Source organism: Sebastes fasciatus, chromosome 6 (assembly GCF_043250625.1).
Source record: "Sebastes fasciatus isolate fSebFas1 chromosome 6, fSebFas1.pri, whole genome shotgun sequence".
NCBI lineage: Eukaryota > Metazoa > Chordata > Actinopteri > Perciformes > Sebastidae > Sebastes > Sebastes fasciatus.
The window spans coordinates 18,236,669-18,259,651 of NC_133800.1; the positions used below are offsets into that span (position 1 = coordinate 18,236,669).

Below are 22,983 nucleotides of genomic sequence, written 5' to 3' on the forward strand. Positions count from 1 at the left end.
GAATAAAAAAAAAATCCCATTCAGAACACCATATGGTTTGTGATATTCCAAATCTACCACATAGTTTTCAAAGTGTTGATATAAAATGAGTCAGACCTTTAGAAACACACTAGGCACTACCCTCAGGCCAGAACATCAGGATTATTTTAATTTTTTTTTATCACAGATGAAGAAAGATGCAAGAAACAAATCATGTTCATTCATGTAATCAGATGAACAGATCCCACATATACAGTAGAGTCTGAACGTTTATTGCTTTCAGTCTGTCACCAAGTTGTTGCATACTCGTGTAGAAAATACCAAAGTTACCAGTTTTCCATCAGAATACCATCTAGAGACATAAACTTGTGGAGAGACAGTTCAACTACCAAAATACCTCCTGACGTGCTGAGAACATGAAGGTGTAACAAGTTTCTTGCTATTCAGTGTTTGACACAACATATACATTATCTTAGCCTGCAAAACAACTTCAAATGTATGTAAATAAAGACACCCAGGACGCATAAAATAATTGAAGGGTATGTATAAAGATTGTAATTACAACGGAGAAACAGAAGAAGTCAGGCAGGACATCTCATGGACACACAGCACAATACTTCAGAGAACAAAGAACCTTAATACTATTGGCTCTTACCCAAAAGCAACATTTCTCCAATCCTGAACACCCATGTGGACAAGCTTCATCAATACTAAACTTCCATGTAGTGTCCATGGCCTCAGCTCATGCTACCGGTCAGCTTAAACACATCCGCATTGCTGAACATCATAAAGTCATAGTTTCCAGATGGACTACACATTCCTGAGCATCGTAAAAACCCGTCTCCAATGAGCTGAGTTGAACAAAGAGTCACATGAATCAAGCGTGAAATAATGGTAAACTTTCATGTTCTTACAAGATAATGTTAATAATAAAGGAAAAAAATTATAAGCAAAAAGCAAGATACAAAGACGATGGTAATGATAACTTCTCAAGTCAAACGTTTGATCAAGGTCATACTCCAAACATCATAAGCACCAACCCAGCAGGGAAACATAATCCTATTAAGGTAGGTTTTTTAGAAAAAAAAGAAAGAACACAAATTATTAATTATTCTCAATCAACTACACATTGCTTGAGATTTGATGTTGACATTTCACTGTGTATTAAACGTTTAAATGTGTAAATATTAAATGTGCATCTATTATTAAAGTGAATTGCTAGTATGACGTGTGTGATAGCAGACAATTTAAATATCTTTTAAAGACATTTTAATTTGTGATGTGACTGAAATTATGCCAAATATGCAGAAACGTGACAGATGGTCTGTAGCCTCATACAGTGGTGGAAGAAGTACTCAGATCTTTTGCTTAAGTACAAATAATACCACAGTGTAGGAATACTCTGTTACAAGTAAAAGATATGCATTCAAACTGCAGTAAAAGTTCAACAGATTATAAAAATCATTGTCAAAATATACTTATTAAAGTACCAAAAGTAAAAGTACTCATTATGCAGAATGGCCCATTTCAGAATAATGTAGGCTATATTACATTATTGGATTATAATTATTGATGCATTAATGTGTTCATCACTTTAAAGGTGGAGCTAATCTGCTAGCTCGTCAATTTCCCCCTTATCTTATCTTCTTAACCTATGGAAGGATGAGAACCAGGGGCGTAGTGATATTTGATCAACTTTACTGGAGAGCCAAAAGAGGAAATTATCATATTTTGTTCTGACTTTGTTTATTAAATTCTATCCTAAAACTTCATAAACATGTGGATGACAATATTCTTATCAATAATTTGACATTTAGTAAAACAAAAATTATTTTCTTTTTTCTTAAGTGCACTTAGGCTAGAAGAAGAGAAGAAGAAAGGCACTTTTTTAGCGTGGGGGCTGCCCCTTACAGGCGCCTCGAGCAGTTGGGGGTTTGGTGCCTTGCTCAAGGCCCAAGAGGCAAACTGGCATCTCTCCAGCAACCAGTTCACACTAAGTACTTGGTCCATGCGGGGACTTGAAGCCAAGTCCCTATGGACTGAGCTACTGCCACCCTGTTGGCCTCAAATGGTTCATTGTGTTCAGTGGTAGGTCTTTTGATTTTTGATTAATAACTCTGGATTGGTTTAGACTTTTGGCAGTAGAAAGAGCTCATTTGATATATATATATAACTAATTTTCGCCCAAAACTTCACCTAGCCCCTCTGGTTCTCACCCCTCGCTATAATACTAGCCTACATCATAATATACATTTGTTGATTATCCATATTATATGTATTACTACTCTGAATCTGCAAAGTAACTAGTGGCCTAACTAAAGTTATCAGAATAAATGCAGTCAAGTAAAAAGTGCAATATTTGTTTCTAAATTGTAGTGCAGTAGAAATGTAAAGCAGCAGAAAAGGGTACCTCAAAATTGTACTTAAGTACAGTACTTGAATAAATGTGCTGAGTTCCTTTCCACCACTGGTCTCATAATATTTCCCAGTTCAATCACTTAAAGGTCCCATATTGTGCTCATTTCAGGTTCATGCTTGTATTTTATGTTTCAACTAGAACATGTTTACATACTTAAATGTAAAAAAAACCAACTTTATTTTCCTCATACTGGCTGCCTGAATATACCCGTATTCACGCTCTGTCTGAAATGCTCCGTTTTAGTGCATTTCAACGGAATTGCCACGGAATTGTGTTGCTTGGCAACAGTTTGGGTCCATGTTTACTTCCTGTCAGCTGACGATATTCACAAACACTGCAACCGGAAATAAACTGGGACACATTTAGAATATTTATGTTTAAAACTGTGTAATGGTCTAAATATTGTACATTTGTGACATCACAAATGGACAGAAATCCTGACGGCTTGTTTCAAAGGCACCGTTTCTGAATACGGGCTGTGTGTATTTCTCCATGGATTGAGTGTTTTGATACTTTAACAGAATTTATATAGCACTGAAATCTGCTTTATGATATAAAAGACGTGAAAATCTCACTTCTTACAATATGGGACCTTTAACTTCTTGTCATGTCCTCCTTCCTCCCACAGAGGCTGGACATGAGGCTCTGCTCCCTGCTGGCTCCGCCCGAAAATCAGGGCTGGTCCTCTGGCATGTTGTGCGCCTGCGCAGTCTGTTGAATGCATTGTTTTGTTCGTGGCAGCTGTTTTTTTCTGTACTTAAATACTTAAATGAGTGATTGCGTGATCCCTTTTTGCATGAACCAAATGGAGTGATTTCCTGCAGGGAAACTTCTGCTTTTGTAAAACTAGAACTATAATATTTTATTCTTTTGTTTTTGTGTTTTTAACTCAACAACAACAACATGTTCAAACAGCCGATCAAGAACTTCAGCATCAACTTCAACGCTTTGAATGAGAGGAACACCATCTACAGCGGCGCCCTGCTGACAGGACACATCTCCTTCGACCTCACGACGAAGACGAAGATCACTTCCATAACGATGGCCCTGGGAGGAAAGGCTAATGTCCATTGGAGCCGCGGAGGAGGAGGGAAGAAGCGGAGGAGGACAACCGTCTCTGCAAAACTGGTCTACTTTAACTTAGAAAGTGCCATCATGCAAGAAAACACTGGTATGTGCTCACTGAGGCCGTTTGCATGCACTGTTAAGACGTTTCAAACAGTCAATCATTGTTGAGTAAAAGTCACTCAGTTTGTCTTCTTCCTTTTTGCAGCTATTGGTGAAAATGCAAAACTTCAGCCTGGCACGCATATGTATCCATTTACATGTCAGTTGCCACACGGGTGAGCATGAGCACATCTCCATATCCGGTGGGATTGTGTCACTTTGTTTTTCCTTTTCTCTGTTACAGAAACTCTTGGGGATCACATGGCACTTTAGATAAAGACATATTGATGTGCACTCATCATCATAAAATGTAATCTTTATTTAGAAGCAAGACTGATAACTAAACCTATTAGGGATATATCAATATTGTTTTCTACCATGTGATAAGATATATATATTTTTTTTTTATTTATTTGCACATATATAAAACTTCAGAAACCTCCCCCAACCCCAGGAGAAAAAAAACAATAACAAAAAGGAAGAAAGATCTAAACTAACATAATTTTAAAAATACAACAAAAGTTAAACAACAACAAGAAGTACTCAAAATGTGCAGGAAAACCTAACCAAACAGTGGAAAGCAATCCAATAAAAACAACAAAATACATACAAAAAACAGTACAGAAGAAAAGAAAATATATCTAGACGTATCAACAGATAATTAGACATCATGAATTAAATGTGATGATAATTTCCTTTTAAAATGTTCTTAAGGATAACGAGCTCTTGATAACATGTATTTTGGTGTTCCATATTTGTACACCACGATATCTGAGGGAGTACTGGCCATGTTTTGTTTTGTAAAAAGTTCTTCTCTAGTTCTCTTAATATCAGAGATTGTTCTTCTGCATCTTCATCTTAATTTCTGCAAAAAGCTGTATGTCTTGTTTCCATCTCATTATTTCCTTTTTATTATTTGTCATCAATGCAGAGACTTCCCATCCAGCTTCAACGGACCGAATGGAAAGATATTGTACACCTTGACGGTGGGAATCAACAGACCCTGGCATATGTCCAAGGACTTTGTGACAGAGTTGAACTATTCAAACCGCATTCAAACCGACCAGCCAGAGCTGCAGGTGAGTAATCCATGACCATGTTATGGCCCTTATTAACCCACATGTTCTTCCCATTGAAACATCACTTGGCCCCAGGCTTGTTGTGTGGTAATTTGATTGAACACACATTAATTCAGGTATTGAATCAACATTGAGTCAACATGTAAGCATACAACTGAAATAGTAAAGGTATGAGAACCAGTGGTGGAGGCAGTATTCAGATCAAAGTATTAATAATACTACACTGTGACCACAAGTAAAAGCTTTGCGTCCAAACCTTACTCAAGTAAAATTATGTAGGCCATGCATTACCAGCAAAATGTACTTAAAGGAATACTTTACCCGGAAAATGAGCATTTGTATATCAACTATTCACCCTGTGTTGCCTTGAATTCTTGAACAAGAAATGTCTTTTCTCGCATGCCTCCATGGTAAACGGAGAATCAAAAAACAGAGAAAAGTCTAGATGAAATTGAAGTAAATGGGGGCCATATTTAACAACAGCAAAACTATATAAAAACATCCGTTCACAAACTCACACAACTCGTGCAGTTCTATAATCCAAGTCTCGTTTATCCTGTTGTATGCTCACTACTTCCCAAACACATGCATCTTCGCTAAAACCTTACTATTTAAAACAGTGTTTTACTGATAGTATTCCTTTAAGGTATAAACAGTAGTCATTCTGCAGAAAAACGGTCCCTGTTAATGTTTTATTATACTTTATATGATGTTTCTGGATTAATATTACAGCTGATTTAATGTGTATGTTTCATTTTATTGCAGTAGGTGTTTACGGTTGTTCTGATTTTATCTCCTTTTATATTCTTTTGGGTAGTTTAATCTACAGCAATGCATCATTTTCTATAAGATCATCATATGTTTGTAGTGTCGCTGTACTGTGAGAACCACGTATCTCTAAAAAGTCTTTTAATGAGCTCAGAAAAAAACAGCCCTGTTTTCAGCTCTGTGACGATGCATTTTTTCAACTGATCCAAGAGGCGTTTAAAATAGTTTATTAAAGGGACTATTTGTAACTTTCAGAAATGCTTCTTAACAGCGACACCTGTGGCCGTGAAATCAACGAAAGTCAGCGTCGGGCTCGCGCTCGCTCGCTCTAAATATACCTGAACGAGCATCACTCAAAACAGTGAGGCGACACAAGTCGGCTAAAACCACAATATCACTCTATATTTCAGCTGCTTGGCAGTAATGTTAGCTGACCAGACGAAGGTCTCTCCATGAACATGATTTAGATCTGATCCTAGTGTTGGCTTTTCCTGCCTAAGTGCAGGCTGAAGCAGCGGCGCTCTGCAGCGTGTCTCCCTGCTCTCCTCCCGCAGCCGGAGAGAGCAGAGGAGACACCGGCACCCGGTCGGTAACGAGAGGGTAACGTTACTAGCTAAGGAGCTCTGTCACTTCACAAGACACGGGAAACCTCTGTTGGTCTGGAGGAGCTGCAGCATTTTTTTTCTGCACAAACGTCCACTGTGCATTCACTAGATATTCTCAGAGCTAAACTAACTCTTCTGCAGTGAGGAGTGAGTGCGCGTTCTCGTCTAGAGGTGGAGCGAGCTGAGAACGCGAGCGCTCTCTGAGCGAAGGCAGGCAGGCAGAGTTGGAGAGGCAGCGGCCACACGCGAACGTGCATATGTGAGCGCGCATGTGTGACGACCCGCTACATTTATGCGCGTACAAAGTTACAAATAGTCCCTTTAAGCTTAAGAAGTGGGAACATTTCAAACCATAAAGGAACACTTCGTCCTCCAGTTCATTAGAGGAAAAATCTCCAAATTTGGAGATTTAGGCCTATGGTTTTCACTGGACAGGACAGGTATACAAAATTGTGATCTGTAAAGTAACTAAAGCTGTCAGATCAATGTAGTGCAGTAAAAAGTACATGATTTACCTCTGAGATGTAGCTTAGTAGACTAATAAAGTTGCATAAAATGTAAAGTACAAGTACCTTGAATTTGTAGAACAGTACTTGAGTAAATGTTCTTAGTTACATTTTACCGCTGCTGAAAACTAGATTTTGACACAGGGACCTTCTTCAAGACATGACCTCATTAAGTGTGACAGTACTGTCCCACAATGCAATGCACAAAGGAAATGAAAGTGGTGCTCTCATACAAATCAAAATCGGTCTCATCTATTTATCTGATCTAAATTATCTCATAAAACCAAAAATAGAACATTAAATATTTGGAAAACCATTTTGCTTTTCTGTGGGAAGTTAACTTCTCAGTGGCGTTCTTATGGCACAGTTTGATTGACATCCATTAGCGTGTAAGTTAGTATAGTGGGTAAAGTATGCAAACTGCATTGCTCAGGTTGACTTATTTTTCTTGTACTTTTAATAGCTATTTGATGAGATAAGAAATAAACTGATTAAAGTGAATGATTCATCACGTACGTTTATGTCCGTTGCTGCACCTCAGCGGTCACTGTGTTGTTTCTCTGCAGGCTCCTCTCGCCGGCTCCAACACCATGACACTGTGCTGCCTGTGGTGTGGCTCTGGTCCTATCACATTGTCAGCCAGTATAGAGAAGAAAGCCTTCACCCCTGGTACTGTTTCCATCCATTCCTCAATCTATCTGTATAATTTAACAATCACGATATAGTGAAGCCTGACAATAACCACATCCAAACACTGCGTCTGTTCTTCCTGCAGGTGAAATTGTGAAAATAGTTTGCAAGTTCAGTAATGGTTCATCTCGAAAGGCTACTCCAAAGGCGTCACTGCATCATAAACAGGTTTACTACACCCACAACAGGGTCAGCAAGCATATGTTTACGAGAAACGTGGTGTCAACGGTTGGAATCCCCGTCAGCCCTAACACCTCTGACGTGCACGCTGAGATCCTGCTCCCTATTCCCCCGACCGCATCGCTCACCATCTCTAACTGCGCCCTTATCGAGGCTGATTACATTATTGAGGTTGGTACTGGCGACAGACCGGTGGTCTGATGAGGGAAGGGCTATATGATGCTTCATTTGTTTTTGGTCCAGTTTGGCCAGGGGTCAGCAACCTTTACTATCAAAAGAGCCATTTTAGACACACAAAAAAATAATCTGTCTGGAGCCGCAAAACATTTAATCATTGTGATGAAGGTAACACAGTTTATAGTCTAAGTATATAGTATATAAGTCTAATGCAGTGAGGGCCAAAGAGCAAATGTACTACAGAGAATTAGGGCCACATTGAGGTAAAAAAATGTGAGATTTCCAGAATAAAGTCATAACTTTACGATAAAAATAAAATAACCAAAAAATTACTACTTTATAGTATTATGACTTTATTCTCTTAAATTTAAGACTTTATTCTCATAATATTACGACTTTTTTTTCTCGTAAACTTATGACTTTATTCTCGTAATATTATGACTTTATTCTTGAAATCTCCGATTTTTTTCTTTTCCTCAATGTGGCCCTAATACTCCGTCGTACCATAGACCTACAACAATGATAAATAAAAATGAAAATGTAAACAAAGAACAGTTATTCATTTCCATTTTTGAAAATCCACAGGGAGCCACTGGAGAGGGGCTGAAGAGCCACATGTGGCTCCGGGGCCGCAGGTTGCTGACCCCTGAGTTTGGCTCCATTGTTCAGAGAGCTTTTATATGCTACTTTAAATACATCTAAACCTGATGTTGTTTTCTGTTTACAGATGAGCCTCGGCGTAAGATTTTCCCCCGACCTCACGGTGCTGTTTCCCATCATCCTGTGTGACACTTCTGTTGCTGAACCGCGACTTTATTCGTGAGTTTCAAATCTATCTACTATTACATGATGGTGGAATGCTTTTGACATACATACTGTCATTTCTCAGTCTGACTTATAGAGAGCCTCATTTCTCAGGGATTTTGTATCAGGCTCACCTGACCAGAGACAACCTTTGCTACTGAGCAATAACTGTTTAACGCACACTTTGTGTTTGTATGTTTAATTACACATTTTAAACTGTTACTCAGCTGCTAATTCTAGTCTTCCCACAGTCATATTCTGTCTGTGTTTACTTTCTCGTGTACCACTCGATGTTATATATCTGTGTGTTTTAATATTTACCACTACAGGCATTATCCTCTCTTGCCTTGTTGTATTTTATTCTTGTACCTTCAATAGTGTGAATTTAAGCATTGGAACAAAAGGTTGTCATATTCTGTTTAACATTGTGGAAACTGCCTTACAGCATCATACTGCTTTCATTCAGTGTTCAGAGTGTGTGTGTGCGTTTTATCACTATACATTATTGTAAACGTCTATAGGAAGTCTATTCTGTTCCAGCGTATGATTGAGTAGTTTGAGGCATGGGGGGGGGATGTGTTACCACTTGAGCCATACCGGAGATTTTATTATCGACACTGTTAACATTCAGATAAAAATTCTCCTGTTCTTGTCTAAATGGCAAATATGTTACTGTGTGTTAAGTCCCATCCAAATCTTCAAGGGATTGTCTCAGATATGAGATAGAAAAAAAGAAAAAATATATATATATATATATATTTTTTTTTTAATTTCTGAAATATATTATTCAGAGTATTGTTAGTTCTAAGTTTAGTATGTTTTTATTTCTTCATATCAACTTCCATCATGCCTGATGAAACTGTATATTAACTGTTGTCATATACATACTGTTTTATAAGTAAACTGTATATTTTACTCAATTGAATAATTCAACTACATTAGAAGCCACAGTGAGAGTAAAAGTGCTCTTAAATGATGATGATGATGATGATGATGACAAAGACCTACCATGCAAAACGGCTGAATGCTCGGCTGAACTGTTTCAATACCGTGCACCAAATTACTTTTTTGCTCCCTTCAGCAGTGAAAACAATGCAAGTAAATTCACTGCTTTTAGCCTAATTATGTCATTGAGAACACCATCAGCTTAATTTCCTGGAAGAACAACATCTCCTCTTTGCTATGCAGCTAACACTCGCTCTAAGTGAACCAGTGTGTTAATATTCACTAACTTCAGATGGCTGGCAAATGTGGGTTCACGTCATCTCCGGGAGCTCCTTTCATATTGCTGCAACTGCAATTTTTTATTGTGTTTGATTAATATATGAAAGTAATTTACAGTATTGGGAATTGAGCTTTTATTCAGAGTGAGCTGACACCTTGACGGCCATAGTTGACAAGCGTACTGCCTGACTTGAACCTCAGTGCCTCCTGTTTTTGGACAATGAAATGGGTGTCAATGATTTTTTACTGCAAGTACATCTAAAGTAAATGTACCCTCCCTGTCTCACAATCATATTTGTGCCATGTATTGTAGTCTAAACAGTGGGACCATCAGAGCTGAATGTGTCTCAACTCTTTACCAAAGACTTCGCTTTCTCTTATGCTGCTACCTCTCTGGTGTCACCACCTGATCCCTCAGGTCTTGGGTGTGTCACATGATAGTGTCATAATGCAGAGAGACTCATTATCTTCCTGCAAGATGGATTTCAAACATATTTTTCAAGATTGTCATATCATTCTAGTAGGATAAACATATGTAATGTTTAGATGAAGGGGAATAAAAATGTGATGTTAGTATGTTTTGCGTCAAGATGTTTTTTTTTATGAGTCTTTTTTTTTGTCCAATTGTTTATCAAACTTTTAAAACTGTGTCTTGCTTGAAAATATGGTGCAGTGCATCTGGTATCCTATATGAGGCAGCAACGTGCAGGGTTACAGTGTGAGGAGCTACTAAGTTTGGAGGATTTGCTCATCATTCTTGCTCTCTTTTTTTCTCCCACTTTTTTGGAAAAATGCCACAAACTTGTGAGATGAGTGCTTAGAACTGCTTCCCACGACCACACACATTACACATAGCTGTTCCTGGATGACACATATAATGACTTCAACCCCTGCACATAGCAGGCACCACAGATATCACTGTCAAAGGTGATAAGAAGTAGTAATAAGTAATGAAATCATTATCAGTTTTACAAGGCGACTCGACAACAACAACCCACGGTTGTTTGCAGCACAGTCTGATATCACTAAGTCTATCAATAATGTGCTTGTCTTAATTCATTCCTGAAAGCTTTTATTGTCTTTTCTTTTATAACTGTGGAGCACTTTGTATCCCTGGGTTTGAAGAGTGCTATAAATTAAAAAAAAAACGAACTTACTTGATTACTCTCTTTCTAAGAACTGCTCATCAGAATAACATTTAAAGATGATTTGGGATTCTTACACACATCTCTGTAAAATAAAGATTTTTGCTAACATGCTGCGTATCCTTTAGACAAACTACAGGTGTACTGATGCACTTTGCCTGGTTTCCATATTATCAGTATTTCCTGTTTAGCTCACATGATCCCTGCCTATGACGTGTTAGAGAGGTGTTAGACACACCCACAGAAGGAGAGCCAACAGCAGCCTGTAGTACCATATGCTGTCAGCACTTACACAGTAAGAATGAGCTCATTCATTAAAAGGTGTTTTTAACCACTCCATTGATTTATGCAAGAAACATGCATGTGATGTTCTGTTAACACCAATTTTCTCTCCCCAAAGTAACATTTTATATTCTTTGTTTAGCATCTACCAATGTGGTTCTAACCAGTAAGCAAGATTTATTGAAATATTACAGTTTAATTATTACCAAGGGTGTCTATCTGCATGCAGAGACACGCCTCACACCATATAAAAGCCGTCCTCACTTGTCCCCTGATCGGCGGTCACACACAGTGTAACATGTCGAATAGTGTTAAGAGCCTTTCGGTGGGATATAATCCCATAAACCAAAGTGATATTTTCACCAGTGGCGACTGTATTACAGGACAAATTACACTAGAACTGTCAAAAAACTGCAAAATAAATACACTCTGTGTGAAGCTGAAGGGAAAGGCACAAGTCAAATGGACTGAGCACTATGGAAAGATGACCATAACATACCGCAACAAAGAGAAGTACTTTAGTATCAACCAAGTTGTCCTTGAGGAGGGCAAGGGTAAGTGAGCTACTTATATCACTCAATTTAGAAAAATCGGATTCATTTTATTCATTGTATATTTAATTAATGTGGTACTCTTCAAAACAACTTTACATACTGTATGCTGTGGAAAGTTGTTTCACATTTTGTTAAAATATCAGCTAACAGTTCTGTTACATCTCTTCTTTCGGTGCCTTTCTTCTTCTTTTTTTTTTTTTACATAGCTTCTGTATCATCTCATTTTTCATCATTATTTAAATAAAGTGTTTTATTCTGCATTAACTGTATTTGCACATACAACATGACACACAGCGTGGAATCCTTTAGTGGTCATTTTCCAATTTTCACCGGTGAGATTTAAGGATAAACAAGCGGTTAAATAAATCCTACCATTTAAACAAATACAAAATTTAAATTACACACATATAACGACATGTTTAATAAGATGATTTGGGTGTTTTTGACCCATTCACACTGATAGCAAATGCAGATTATAACAGCAACAGTTTGTTCTTAAAATGTCTCCCTCTTCTAAGTCCTCCTGATTCTTCTTCGGGTGATTAATAAACACTTTTGCCATTCAAAGTGGGCAACCACATTGACGAGAGTAAACTAAGAGCTAGAAATTCATGAATTCATGTTCTAATTCATAAGCCTTGCTATAATCAGTGTTGGAAGCCACATTATGTAACTTTATTGCCTTTCAGGTAATAATGTTGTTGGCCAGGGCTGCCATGTCTACCCATTCACCTTTAAGATCCCTGAACAGTGAGTTTGCTCTAAAACAATAGCCTAATAATCAACAATTATTATATTTTTTAACAATGTCCTTAAACATGAACACATTTAAGTTTGCTCTTTATTATGTTTTAATAGAAACAAGCATCTATCATAATATAAAAACACTTTAATTACCACTCGGCATGAGTAGCTACATAATGTAGGCTATTCCTCTTGATGCTTTGTGAATATAAACCTTAGACAATCTAAATATAGTGCTACTGAAGGAGTATTTCTGTCACTCATCTAGTCTGTTTTGTATTGTTACATCGTGCAGAGACCTGCCATCCTCCTTCAAAGGCAAATATGGGAAGATCCAGTACTCACTGGAGGCCAATCTGAGCAGGTCAATGAGAGTAGACACCAAAGCTAAGACCAAGTTCACTCTCATCCACAAAGGAAACCTGAACAGTGATCCATCGCTGATGGTACCCACCTTACACACACACACACACACACACACACACACACACACACACACAATGTGTTTGCTGTTTGACTGTAACATGCTGCAGTAATGAGAACTGAGAAATAACACTACCTCTAACTGATTTGTCATTTTCCTATCAGACTCCACAGCACAGCATCACTAATAAAAAGATGAAGCTCTTTACATCGGGGACAGTTGGCATGGATGTAAATATCGCGCAAACAGGCTTCCACCAAGGTAACTTTAGATCATGTGTGATCTAAAATAATTGCATTATATACATTCGCTCCACAGAGTATCTTAACAGTGGGTTGCAGTAAAACAAATAAACAGTGGAGCTCAAAGTCTTTTTGCTCATGGAACTTTTTTATGGTCTAAAGATAAGACAACAACAAATGAGATTAATAGTAATGGTAGAGAGATAATCCAAATATGATCTCTAGGTTGGTTGGTGCTACTTCAAAACTAGATGATATTCATTTTGATAGAAGAACCAGCGTGTTCATTCACTTACAAATGTAAAGTTCAATTCATAAGCATTAAAATCCACCTTTGCTCCATTCAGTACACACAGGGGTTTTGCTGCTACAGCTTTACTTGGTCTGGTATGCAGTAGTCTATGGTAACTAATGTTAGTTAATGTTAGCAAAGTTAAGATAGATAGTATGCAGACTTTGTAACCCTTCTCCACTTGTGCTTCTGTTTGGCTGCATGATAGGATTTGTCATTATTCCGTATTTCTACTTGTAGAGACCACTGTTCAGAAGAAGTTACATAGACTACCTTTGAAGTGATTATTAATTAATTGAAATTATTATATTATATTAGGTTTCTAATTTGGGATTTAGTTCCAGACACATTATCATACAACTAATGCAGGTGTAAACAGCCCACTTTAGTTTTGCAATATTCTCGTGCATCGTACAAAAATCCCATATATTAGATGCAGTATGAGATTATTGCTGTCTATGAGTCAACCAGAGAGTAAGAGGGATAATTATGTTTAAGAGAGCATGTTTCGCGATCACAACCATTGTGCATTAAGCGCCGCTCTGTTTTGCAGGGGAAGGAATAAAGGTTGTGGCCTCCATTCAGAACACATCGTCTCGTGAAATTAAGCCAAAGTACTGTCTGTATAAGAAGTACAGTTACTTTGCGCAGCGCAGGAGGAAACTGGAAACCAAACCCATCCTGAAAGAGGTGGGTGACGCCATCCCACCTTCGGCAGGTCAGTCCGTCACCAGGATCATCACCATCCCTCCCACCACGTGTGCGTCCATCTTAAACTGCAACATCATCAAAGCAGAGTACCGGCTCAGGGTGAGTATCTCTCCTTCTCAAACATATGTCTATATGTCAAACAGGGCTACAAGATCGTTACATAATAAGTGTTGACTATTTGTCCACCACAGGTCTATCTGGATGTCAAGTATGCTTCAGACCCTGAGATCAAGTTCAACATCGTTGTCCTGCCCGCTTTACAGGAGAAGCCTGATGATGGAGAGCACGTGCCTGTTTATCCCACTTTATTTGGTTTTTCTTAATCCCTGTTATCCAGGAAAATGGCAAGAATCACAACATTGTAAATACTTTGGATAATGATAGTGAGTGGATCATCTCCTGTGTCAATGGACTTGATTGCCAGTAAATAACTTTCTTCACTTGATCTCATGGTGCTTTGTGCTCATGAGGAATACTGAAATGTTGTAAATGATGTCATAAAGATTATGGCTTTGCTTGCTTCTTTTAAACAAACAATACATACATAATAAAATCTCTTATTCCAGAGACAATGTGTACTTTGAAAACTGTGATAACTTTGTAATGACTTTATAAATATGGAATTTAATCTCCCGCAATATATGTAAATCAATACCATGAAGAAAGAAACGGGAGCTAATAGATGAGAAGAGAGTGAATGGAAATGAAAAAGACAAAAGATCATATTTGTGTAGTTGATGGAAGGAATTAAAGAACGCAACCTTTCTTTTATTTTTGTGAAATAAATTACTCACTTTATATCAATTGTGTGAATTTATTAATGCGTGATAAATGTTCATATAAACCCTCATAATGTATTATTAAATTTTATAACAAGTCATAAAACAGAGTAGGCATCATATGACTTTACAAGGTCAAGTTTTCCAGTGGCTCAGAAGTCACTCAACCATTTTGCATGGAAGATTATTAGAGGTAATAATAAACATCATGGTTGTTGACAGTTTATACACCTACAGACACACCCCTTCATTCCAATACAACAGTCCAATAAATCCTACTACTTGCTTAAACTTATAATGTCCATGCTTTGTTGACACAGTGTCAGAGAAATGTTGTTTGAATTAGACATTTTTGTTTAGTGGTAGTGTGAAAGGTGTTTCTAATATTTTGTCCACGACCAGTGACATGAATACAGACAGAAATGATCTGAAACACTGTGATCATAATACCATCTGCTGTACAACCAATTTATAATGGTTTAGATATCACAAAAACACAATTCATATATAAAATAAAATATAAATGCAACACCTTTGTTTCTGCTCCCATTTTTCACAAGTTAAAATACAACATCTAAGATGTTTTTCTATGCACACAAAAGACTTATTTCTCTCAAACTGTTGGAACTACTTAGTTAAAATTTGTGTTAGTGAGCGCTTCTCCTTTGCCAAGTTAATCCATCCACCTGACAGATGTGGCATGCTGATTGCATCATTATTACACAGTTGTGCCTTTGGCTGCTCACAATAAAGGGCCACTCTAAAATGTGCAGTTTTATCTTGAAAAAAAGACATGTATAAGCACACCTGTGTGATAATGATGCTGTTTAACACCTGTCAGGTGAATGGATTGTCTTGGCAGAGGTGCAAGTGTGCAATAGATAAAGTCTTAGATCTTTAATTTCAACTTGTGAAAAATGGGAGCAAAAACAAAAGTGTTGCATTTATATATTTGTTCAGTGTATATACAGTTTTTAAAAGAAATGCAGTTTACCACACCCAGCAAACCTGCTGATGCTCAGCCTGTGTCCTGATGTTGCATGTCCATAAGCTTGAAACCTTGTACACACATAATTGTGTTCAGTATGTGCAGACTGGCTGCGAGACATGTTACCTGTCACTTTGCCAAGGATTTATGTTTTTGTAAGTTAAGCTTATTTTAAACCTGATATGAATTGTGCTCTGGAAGGTGCTATACTAAATAAATAATACTAATACTAATTAAACAAAAAAAAATATTTTCACAGTGTTTCATTGTCAGTCATGTATGTAGCACAATACTAAGTGAGTTATGCAGTCTGGGACAACAAAGACATGCTTCAGTAATCTTTTCAGTAATCGGATAACAAATTTGTATCTGTGACTTTATATTAAGTAAATAAAATCATCCACTGTGTTATTTGTACCATGTGAGTCATTTGATTATAATTTGACTGAACATTTGATTTTGACTTTAGGTCTATTTATAATAGGTTTAGGTTTGGCAGTTAACAGGTTTGCTCTAGTGATGTGTCGGTCACGAACGAGCCGGCCCAAAGAGCCGGCTCTTTTAAGTGAACGATAAGAGCCGGCTCCCGTCTGAGAGCCGTTTTTTTCTTTTTCTTTAATTAATTCAAGGAAGAATGATAGGACGATCTTCTCTGCACCACAGGCACTCCATGCACTGACTTTGACTGAATTTTGTGTTAATTACGTCCGTCCGACCAATCAGGTGATGACGGACAAGGATCATACCATCAAGCAGGGAGGGGCGGGGGTGCGCGGCGCGCTGACGGTCTACAGGTACAGAGCAGGAGGAAGAGGAGGAGAGAAAGAGAGAGAGGAGTGTGGTGCGCGAATAGCAGACAAGAGGAGTGACAGTCGGAAACGAAGCAGCATGTAAAATTATGGTATTCAGGAAATTATAGGGTTTAGTATAATTATATTGAATAATTTAAGTGATATATGTGCACACATACTAATCATAGGTCAAAACAGCGCTAAATTTGGCTGAATTATAAAAGGCAGAAGTGGTAAAACAAAGAGTTGTTTGGGAGCTGAAAGAGCCGGCTCTTCTTGGTGAGCTGAACCAAATGATCTGGCTCACTAAAAACAGCCTGAATTCCCATCACTAGTTGGCTCAGCAGTTGAGATCCTATATGTTATCTTACCTTGTTATTATGGGACTATAACATTTTACTTTTAGGAGCCTACATTTTTTATCTTGTGGTGTGCAGCATTGTCTTATAAACTGATAATGAACTGGGATGAAACAGATGTCTGAGCATGATTAATCAATAAACAAATGAGTGGATCAATGAGTAAATAAATAAATGAGGATTAGGGTGAAATATATCCTCCCATACCATGTTACTCCGTTAGACTTTATCAAGATTTGGACACACCCACCAGAGGGAGAGGGAGGAAGTCAGAGGTGGTCTTTATGTTCTCTTGTTTCCTTGAACTTCGTCCTATATTTCCTGGGGAATTTGCAGTGTGGCGAACGAGATGCATCATGTCTTCCACCGTAAAGAGCCTCAAAGTCACCTATAACCCAGTAAATGAGAAAAACACCTTTACCAGCGGGGACTGCGTGTCCGGCTCGGTGACGCTGGAGGCGGCCAAAGAGTGCCACATAGAGGCTCTGATGATTAAATTTAAAGGGAAAGCAGAAGTGTTGTGGACCGAGAGGTACGGGCAGACTACTGTTACTTACCACTCCAAGGACAAGTACTTCAGCATCAAACACTACTTCATCCGAGACAAAGACGACAAAGGTAAGTGCGTGAATTAAATAAATAGATGTTGGAGAATATATATCATGGCTTGGCTTTGCAGAAGTTTCAAAATAAAGGCACATTAAATGTATCAGAAACTCCTTCTGCAGCTCTGAAGATGAGATGCATGCACAGAAAGTAACGGATGGTGGTATGTGTGCAACATACAAAACATTTCAGTGCATTGAGCCATTGTTGTATATTACATAAGACAAACATACACCGATCAGCCATACCATTGGGTCAGCATGGGCCTCCTGACCAACATCCCACAAGAGCTGCAGTTCTGGAGATGCTCTGACCCAGTTCTTCTAGCCAGAACAATTTGGCCCCCTTGTAAAAGTCGCTCACATTCTTGCCCATTTTCTTCAACTTCAAGGACAAAATGTTCACTTGCTGCCTATAACCCACTGCCATGTGGAGCCATTGTAAGGAGATAGTCAATGTTATTCAGTTCAGCTGTCAGTGGTCATAATGTTGTTAATGTTATGGCTGATCGGTGTATCAGAAAAAAAACAACCCTTAATTTATTTTATTAAGATTTTAATTACAATTAGCTTGGCATCATTAATTTGGACAACAAAATTGTGTAAAATGCTAAAACAATATGATTGCATTGTCAAAATATGACTCCATAAAATGTCAATAAATGATTAGAGCTCAAATGATTAGTAGATGAATCGATTTGTCAATCAACAGGAAAAGAATCAGAAACTTTTTTGATGATTGATTACTTCTTTTTTTATGTACCAAAAATCATCAAATCAAAAGTCATCCTCCAGCTTCTCAGTTATGAGGATTTTGTTACTTTTATTTATCTGTATATCTGTATATCTATATGTGATCATAAACTGAACTTCGTTGGGGTTTGGATGTCACTTTGGGCTTACAGAAATTGTCATTTTTTTTCACTATTTTCTGATATATTTATTTCAGACCAAATGTTTAAAGGGACTGTTTGTAACTTTTTACACAAATAAATCACCCGGGTCGGTTTCCCATGCGCGCTCGCATATGCACGCTCGCGTGTGGCTACGCTGTTCAGACTCCCTGTGGACACGTTCCATCAGACTCCAACACAAACTACACGGAAGCACTAAAACCGCAAAGTTATATCTAGTGAAGCCCGTCTTGCAAAACAGTGTTGGCCGCGGTCGTAGTACGCGGGGGAGATCGTAGCTTTGGTCTCCAGGGCCGGAGTCTCTGCTGTACTCTGCTCCTCTGCTCCTCTGTCTGCCTGCCTTCACTCACACACGCGCTCGTTCTCACTCCACCTCATGCTCATGCACGCACACTACACACTGCAGGAGAGTTAGTTTAGCTCTGAGAATATCTAGTGAATATTCTCACAAAAGTGGACATTTGTGCAGAAATAACTGCTGCAGCTCCTCCAGACCAACAGAGGTTTTCCGTGTCTTGTGAAATGACGGGGCTCCGCAGCGAGAAACGTTATCGTCTCCGACCGGGTGCCGGTGTCTCCCTGCGGGCGCAGTCGGGAGGCTGAAGCAGGAAAGATAAGATATTCCTTTATTAGTCCCGCAGTGGGGAAATTTGCAAACACTAGGCTCAGCAGTGATTCATGGAGAGACCTTCGTCTGGTCAGCTAACATTACTGCCAAGCAGGGGAAATATAGAGTGATATTGTGGTTTTAGCTGACGTGTGTCGCCTCACTGTTTTGAGCGATGCTCGTTCATGTCTATGTAGAGCGAGCAAGCGCGAGCCCGACGCTGACTTTCGTTGACTTAACGGCCACAGGTGTCGCTGTTAACAAGCATTTCTGATTCTTACAAACAGTCCCTTTAATAGCTCAAGTAACAAATGTTAATTGCTGTTAATTCACTGTGCTGATTTTTCTTCAGGAGATGACAACCAAACACTACTGACAAACCATGGAGACACATGTAAGTATGTCCAAAGAGCTAGTTCAAACTTGAAATCCTGTATGGGTTGTGAAATGAACATGTGTTTGGAGTGAACATGTTCTTTTTGCTTTTTCAGACAGCAGTGTTGTTGCCCCAGGATGCCATGTTTACCCATTCACCTTTCAGATCCCTTTCCAGTAAGTAATCACTCTTTTAATTGGTTCCGTAATGCGTTGACAGATCCTCTTTTCACTTCGTTTTTTAAACAATGGAAATATGGTACTATGGTATATTGTCTTCTGAGAAACATCTTAACAGATCAACTTCAGGTTTTGTAATAGTTTAAATCATTTAGAGATATATTCTAGACCTATTGTAGAGTCTGTATATTATTTTGGTTGCTTGCTTTCTTGTATGTGCAATGCAATAAAACATGTCCGGTCAATGTCCCGTGTTCTTCTGACCTCCTGCTCTGGTGCTTTAGGAATACTCCCTCCTCCTTCGACGGCTGTGTTGGTAAAATCGTGTACTCGCTGGAGGCCAAGCTGAGCAGATCAATGAGGATTCCCAAGAAAGATTCAACTAAGATCAACTTCGTGTCGAAGGAAGACCTGACCAGTGACCCTGGGCTAATGGTATTTGCTGAGTTGCATTTTCATTCCTGTCATTCCAACAGGGAAAACAATCTGCATGCGTTGGTGATAGCATCTGAATGACTAAAATCCAGCCCCTCTTTACTGCCTGCGAGAAGGTGTATTGAGCAATGTGCTTAAACCTCAGCTGCCTCCACCAGTGGATATATTTGAATGACTATTTGCGTTCAGCAAACCCACACTGTATAAACAACAATATACTCAATGTTGCTGGTGAATTATCACCTCTAGGCTATTAGATTATGTGAACGAAAATGGTTCATGATTTAAGCATATTTTTTTAATGCTAAATGCAGTACCTGTGAGGGTTTCTGGACAATATTTGTCATTGTTTTGTGTTGTTAATTGATTTCCAATAATAAATATATACATACATTTGCATAAAGGAAGCATATTTGCCCACTCCCATGTTGATAAGAGTATTAAATACTTGACAAATCTCCCTTTAAGGTACATTTTGAGCAGATAAAAAATGTGTGATTAATTTGCGTTTAATCACTATTAACTATGGACAATCATGTAATTAATCGCAATTAAATATTTTAATCGGTTGACAGCCCTAGTTATTTTAGTAGTACACCTGTTGAATCAGCTCACAGCTTTTGTTGTGCTGACAGGCACACCAGAATAAAAGCTAATAAGTGTTAATAATGTAAGTGTTTTCTCTCTCTCTCTCTCTCTCTCTCTCTCTCTCTCTCTCTCTCTCTCTCTCTCTCTCTCTCTCTCATGTCTCTCTTCTGTCTTTCAGACACCGCAGCACGAGTCCAAGGATAAGAAAATGAAATTTTTCAACTCAGGAACGGTAGCCATGGATGTGAATCTTGAAAAAACAGGTTTCTTCCAAGGTGAGAGCCCTCAGAGTCATGTTGACACTTGTTAGTCTCATGCCATGGGTTGTTTTGACATTTCTGGTCTGTTTTGCAGGAGAAGGATTAAAGGTTCTGGCCTGCATTCAGAACAACTCGTCTCGCGAGATCAAGCCCAAGTACTGTGTGTACAGAAAGCACAGCTTCTTTGCAACAGGGAAGAGAAGAGTCAGCACTAAAGACCTCTTTAAAGAGGTGGGAGAGCCCATCCCCCCTTCTTCTAACCAAAACGTCACAAGAGTCATCACCATCCCCCATGATGTGGAGCCCTCCATCCACAACTGCAATATCATCAAAGTGGAGTACAGACTCAGGGTAAAGCAAAGTTCACACTCCACAACTTTCAAAGTCGCTAAAGCCATGTATTGTTAACTAAGCATAAGCATCTATATGGCAACACCCTCTATCTAACACACTCAATTCGGAAAAGAAACAACTTCAAATAAACTTCAGCGCTACTGAGAGGATATATAATCTGTGTAAAACATTTTATCTCTAAATTATGTAGCAGTAAAATTGAGAATAAAAAATGAAGGCATCTTGGGTGTTGTTATGTTTACTTATCTAAATAAGTGTCTCCTACAGCTGCACTTTGCAGAGGCGGAATGCTTTTTGAACCTCTCGTTGTTCATGGTGTTTGCCAAAGGAGTCAGCTATGCACACAAGATGCAATTAATACCACGCCAATAAATACTGTAGATAATTCTGGTGACCAAATAAAAATCCAACAATATAACATCAACAGTATTTTCCACAGGTCTACCTCGATGTCAAATACGCTTCAGACCCAGAGATCAAATTTCCCATAGTCATCCTGCCGGCCTCTCAGGTTCCTGCCATGCTGGCACCACCACCTGCTGCCTCTGGCTTTGGATTCGAACCATTTGGGAGCACAAACCCACCGGCCTGGGGCATCGTATCACCACAACCACCAGCGGCACCCCAACCTTCGGATGCCCCACCTCCCTACGGAGCATATGGAATGTGCCCTCCTTTGATGGATTTTGGCAATAAATATTAGTGACGGCCCTGTGAAGATACTTGGACATTTCAGAAACTTAAATGACATCAAATTGTCAACCTACGGTATATCCCTTTCATTAGCATTTATGACGTCCAGTAACTATTATTAAGGGCTACAATATATTTACTGCTCTTACAACATTCAAAAGGACTAATATGTGTCATCATCTTGTGCTAGAAGGCATTTGTTTTCTTAAAGTGAGGTTGTTCTTAAAAACGTTCTGGTCAGAGTGACCCCGTTTGGTAGAAACAGCCACTATCCGCTGCTATGATCTGTAACTCTTTGGGAGTGTTATGTATCGGACAATATACTATTGATAGGATAACTTTTCTACCCTGATATTAGAAAATCGTATCTACTATGTTATAATTTTTAATTAAAATGTATAATATCAATTTATAATAACTCCATATTATGTACTTTTAAATCTTCTATGCATCTTTTATAAGTTTATGTGTGTTTGTATTCGATAAGTCTCCCTTCAATGTATAGAGGTACATCAGGTTCCAGAGGTTAGCTGGAGGAAGTCCAGCAAACATTAAACCACACTTGAAACTGAGTTGACAAAATAAAATAAAACCAAAGTGCAAATGCTAAGCATACTTGGTTGTGCCACATTGCTTAGAAATGTTATCATTTACTAATGCGATTATTAAGCAATACATGAATGTACCAGGAAGCTTCTACTTTGATTTTTCATTTCATTTGTGTTAAAAAATGTATATTTTTTTTAATTAACATGGCATAAACCTAAGAAAAAAGAATCCCTTAAAGTTTGAAATGCTTTGGAAATAAACCACAACCTTGCCATAAAATCACAACAGCACCTGTGTGTATGGAGGTTTGACTCACGTGACTAGACAGCCTTTACCCACACGTGCTGCACACACATTTGAATTAAAGTTGGCCTAATGAATTCACGTCTGACACTAGAACTTATGCTGCCACCCAAATACAATTAAACAAATTGGGATTTAATTTGTGGTGCCAAAAATATTGAAGATTAAATTTTTTGAAAAATCAGCAACATTGTATCTTTCCAGAAATGTC

The 22,983-nt window shown here is 38.4% G+C and overlaps 3 protein-coding genes across 4 annotated transcripts; all 3 read left to right on the forward strand.

Annotated features, from left to right (window-relative positions):
* The first annotated feature begins 3,083 nt into the window (after positions 1-3,083).
* Positions 3,084-12,078, forward strand: LOC141769290 (arrestin domain-containing protein 3-like). 2 transcript variants are annotated; one of them, XM_074638213.1, is made up of 7 exons: positions 3,084-3,569; positions 3,672-3,741; positions 4,497-4,644; positions 7,090-7,192; positions 7,299-7,564; positions 8,298-8,389; positions 10,935-12,078. In XM_074638213.1, the coding sequence occupies exons 1-7, from the start codon at positions 3,302-3,304 to the stop codon at positions 10,954-10,956; spliced, it is 969 nt and encodes a 322-aa protein (XP_074494314.1). In that variant the 5' UTR covers positions 3,084-3,301; the 3' UTR covers positions 10,957-12,078. The 2 variants fall into 2 exon arrangements, with proteins under 2 accessions (XP_074494314.1, XP_074494315.1); XM_074638214.1 differs by lacking the exon at positions 10,935-12,078 and having other exon boundaries at positions 3,085-3,569; positions 8,298-10,174.
* LOC141770141 (arrestin domain-containing protein 3-like) lies at positions 10,963-14,786 on the forward strand (the record flags this gene model as incomplete). The annotated part of the gene is made up of 6 exons (XM_074639801.1): positions 10,963-11,038; positions 12,269-12,329; positions 12,619-12,769; positions 12,912-13,008; positions 13,835-14,091; positions 14,184-14,786. Coding segments are annotated over 6 exons (774 nt in total), but the record flags the coding sequence as incomplete, so codon positions are not given.
* Positions 14,787-17,165: 2,379 nt separating this feature from the next.
* On the forward strand, positions 17,166-22,754 carry LOC141769291 (arrestin domain-containing protein 3-like). Its single transcript, XM_074638215.1, has 7 exons — positions 17,166-17,527; positions 19,388-19,429; positions 19,527-19,587; positions 19,875-20,025; positions 20,792-20,888; positions 20,968-21,224; positions 21,667-22,754. The coding sequence occupies exons 1-7, from the start codon at positions 17,194-17,196 to the stop codon at positions 21,928-21,930; spliced, it is 1,206 nt and encodes a 401-aa protein (XP_074494316.1). The 5' UTR covers positions 17,166-17,193; the 3' UTR covers positions 21,931-22,754.
* The last annotated feature ends 229 nt before the right edge of the window (positions 22,755-22,983 follow it).

Excerpts from the sequence above, each read along its gene's own strand:
- LOC141769290 (XM_074638213.1), top strand. The coding sequence starts at position 3,302 with ATGTTCAAACAGCCGATCAAGAACTTCAGCATCAACTTCAACGCTTTG. Across the intron at positions 3,570-3,671 it reads CATCATGCAAGAAAACACTG|CTATTGGTGAAAATGCAAAA; the intron begins GTATGTGCTCAC and ends TCCTTTTTGCAG. Across the intron at positions 8,390-10,934 it reads GCTGAACCGCGACTTTATTC|CTCACATGATCCCTGCCTAT; the intron begins GTGAGTTTCAAA and ends TTTCCTGTTTAG.
- LOC141769291 (XM_074638215.1), top strand. The coding sequence starts at position 17,194 with ATGTTCTCTTGTTTCCTTGAACTTCGTCCTATATTTCCTGGGGAATTT. Across the intron at positions 19,430-19,526 it reads GACAAACCATGGAGACACAT|ACAGCAGTGTTGTTGCCCCA; the intron begins GTAAGTATGTCC and ends TTGCTTTTTCAG. Across the intron at positions 20,889-20,967 it reads AAAAACAGGTTTCTTCCAAG|GAGAAGGATTAAAGGTTCTG; the intron begins GTGAGAGCCCTC and ends TCTGTTTTGCAG.